A 1126-nucleotide genomic window follows, 5' to 3' on the forward strand; every position below is an offset into this window, starting at 1 on the left:
GTACGATTTTTTTTTCTTTTTTTTCTTTTTTTTATCACACAAAGGGATAAATGTGGAGGGTACAGAGTGACACTGAACAGATCACAAAGCATGATAGACATTAGTTCTCTCCCTCCCCAGCATCTCCTTCATCTCCCTGGTTTTCCGATGTCCACAGAGTAAGATTGTCCCTAAATACTGCATGATCAGGGTGCTGTCTTTGTAAGACTCTTCATTCAGTGTATCCAATTCAGCAATTGCTTCATCAAATGCCGTTTTTGCCAGGCTGCAGGCCTTCTCAGGAGATTTTAGAATCTCATAGTAAAAGACTGAGAAATTAAGTGCCACGCCAAGTCCAATTGGGTGTGTAGGCTGCATTTCTTTCTTACTAATTTCAAATGCTTCCTGGTAAGCCTGCTGAGAGTTCCACACAGTGGTTTGTTTATTATCTCCAGATGCCACCTCAGAAAGATACCTAAAATAATCTCCTTTTATTTTCAAGTAGAACACTTTACTTTCTGGTTGAGTAGCATGGGGAATTAGATATTTGTCCAACAACTCCAGAACGTCATTGCAGATGTCCTGCAGCTCCGCCTCTATCTTCTCACGGTATTCTTTGCCCATCTGCTGCTTCTTCTCATTTCTCTCTGTTTTCTGTTCAATGCTGGAGATGACATGCCAAGAAGAACGACGAGCACCTACCACATTCTTGTAGGCAACAGAGAGCAGATTTCTCTCTTCATTAGAGAGTTTGTGCCCCTGTTCAGTGACTGCCTTCATGGCTGCAGCCATATCATCATAGCGCTCGGCCTGCTCAGCAAGTTTGGCTTTCTGTACCAGCTCACATTTGTCCATGGTCATTCCCGTGGGAGGGTAGCAGGGGGCAAAAGTGCTTCCGATGAAGCTCTGTGAGTGGTAACTGCTTCCTTCCCAAGCCCACTCCTGAGGCGGCGGCAGTGGTGGCTGCAGTGGCTGCAGTGGCGGCGGCGGCGGCAGCTACCCTGGCTCAGGAATAGGCGACGGTGGCCGCAGGTCCACTTCCGCTCCGGCCACTACTTCCGCTCCAGCCCAAGTCCAAAAACCAGCAATTTTGAAAACTGCATTAAGAAACCTAGCCATCCATACAGATAGCACTTTTTCATTTTTG

At 46.6% G+C, this 1126-nt stretch overlaps 1 protein-coding gene across 1 annotated transcript; it reads right to left on the reverse strand.

The window, feature by feature from the left end:
• Window positions 1-877, reverse strand: LOC124974529 (14-3-3 protein beta/alpha-like). The gene is given in 2 exon segments (XM_047537727.1): window positions 1-177; window positions 180-877. Coding segments are annotated over 2 exon segments (738 nt in total). The 5' UTR covers window positions 841-877; the 3' UTR covers window positions 1-100.
• Between the last annotated feature and the right edge of the window lie 249 nt (window positions 878-1126).

This window comes from Sciurus carolinensis, unplaced genomic scaffold, assembly GCF_902686445.1.
Source record: "Sciurus carolinensis unplaced genomic scaffold, mSciCar1.2, whole genome shotgun sequence".
Taxonomy (NCBI): Eukaryota; Metazoa; Chordata; class Mammalia; order Rodentia; family Sciuridae; genus Sciurus; species Sciurus carolinensis.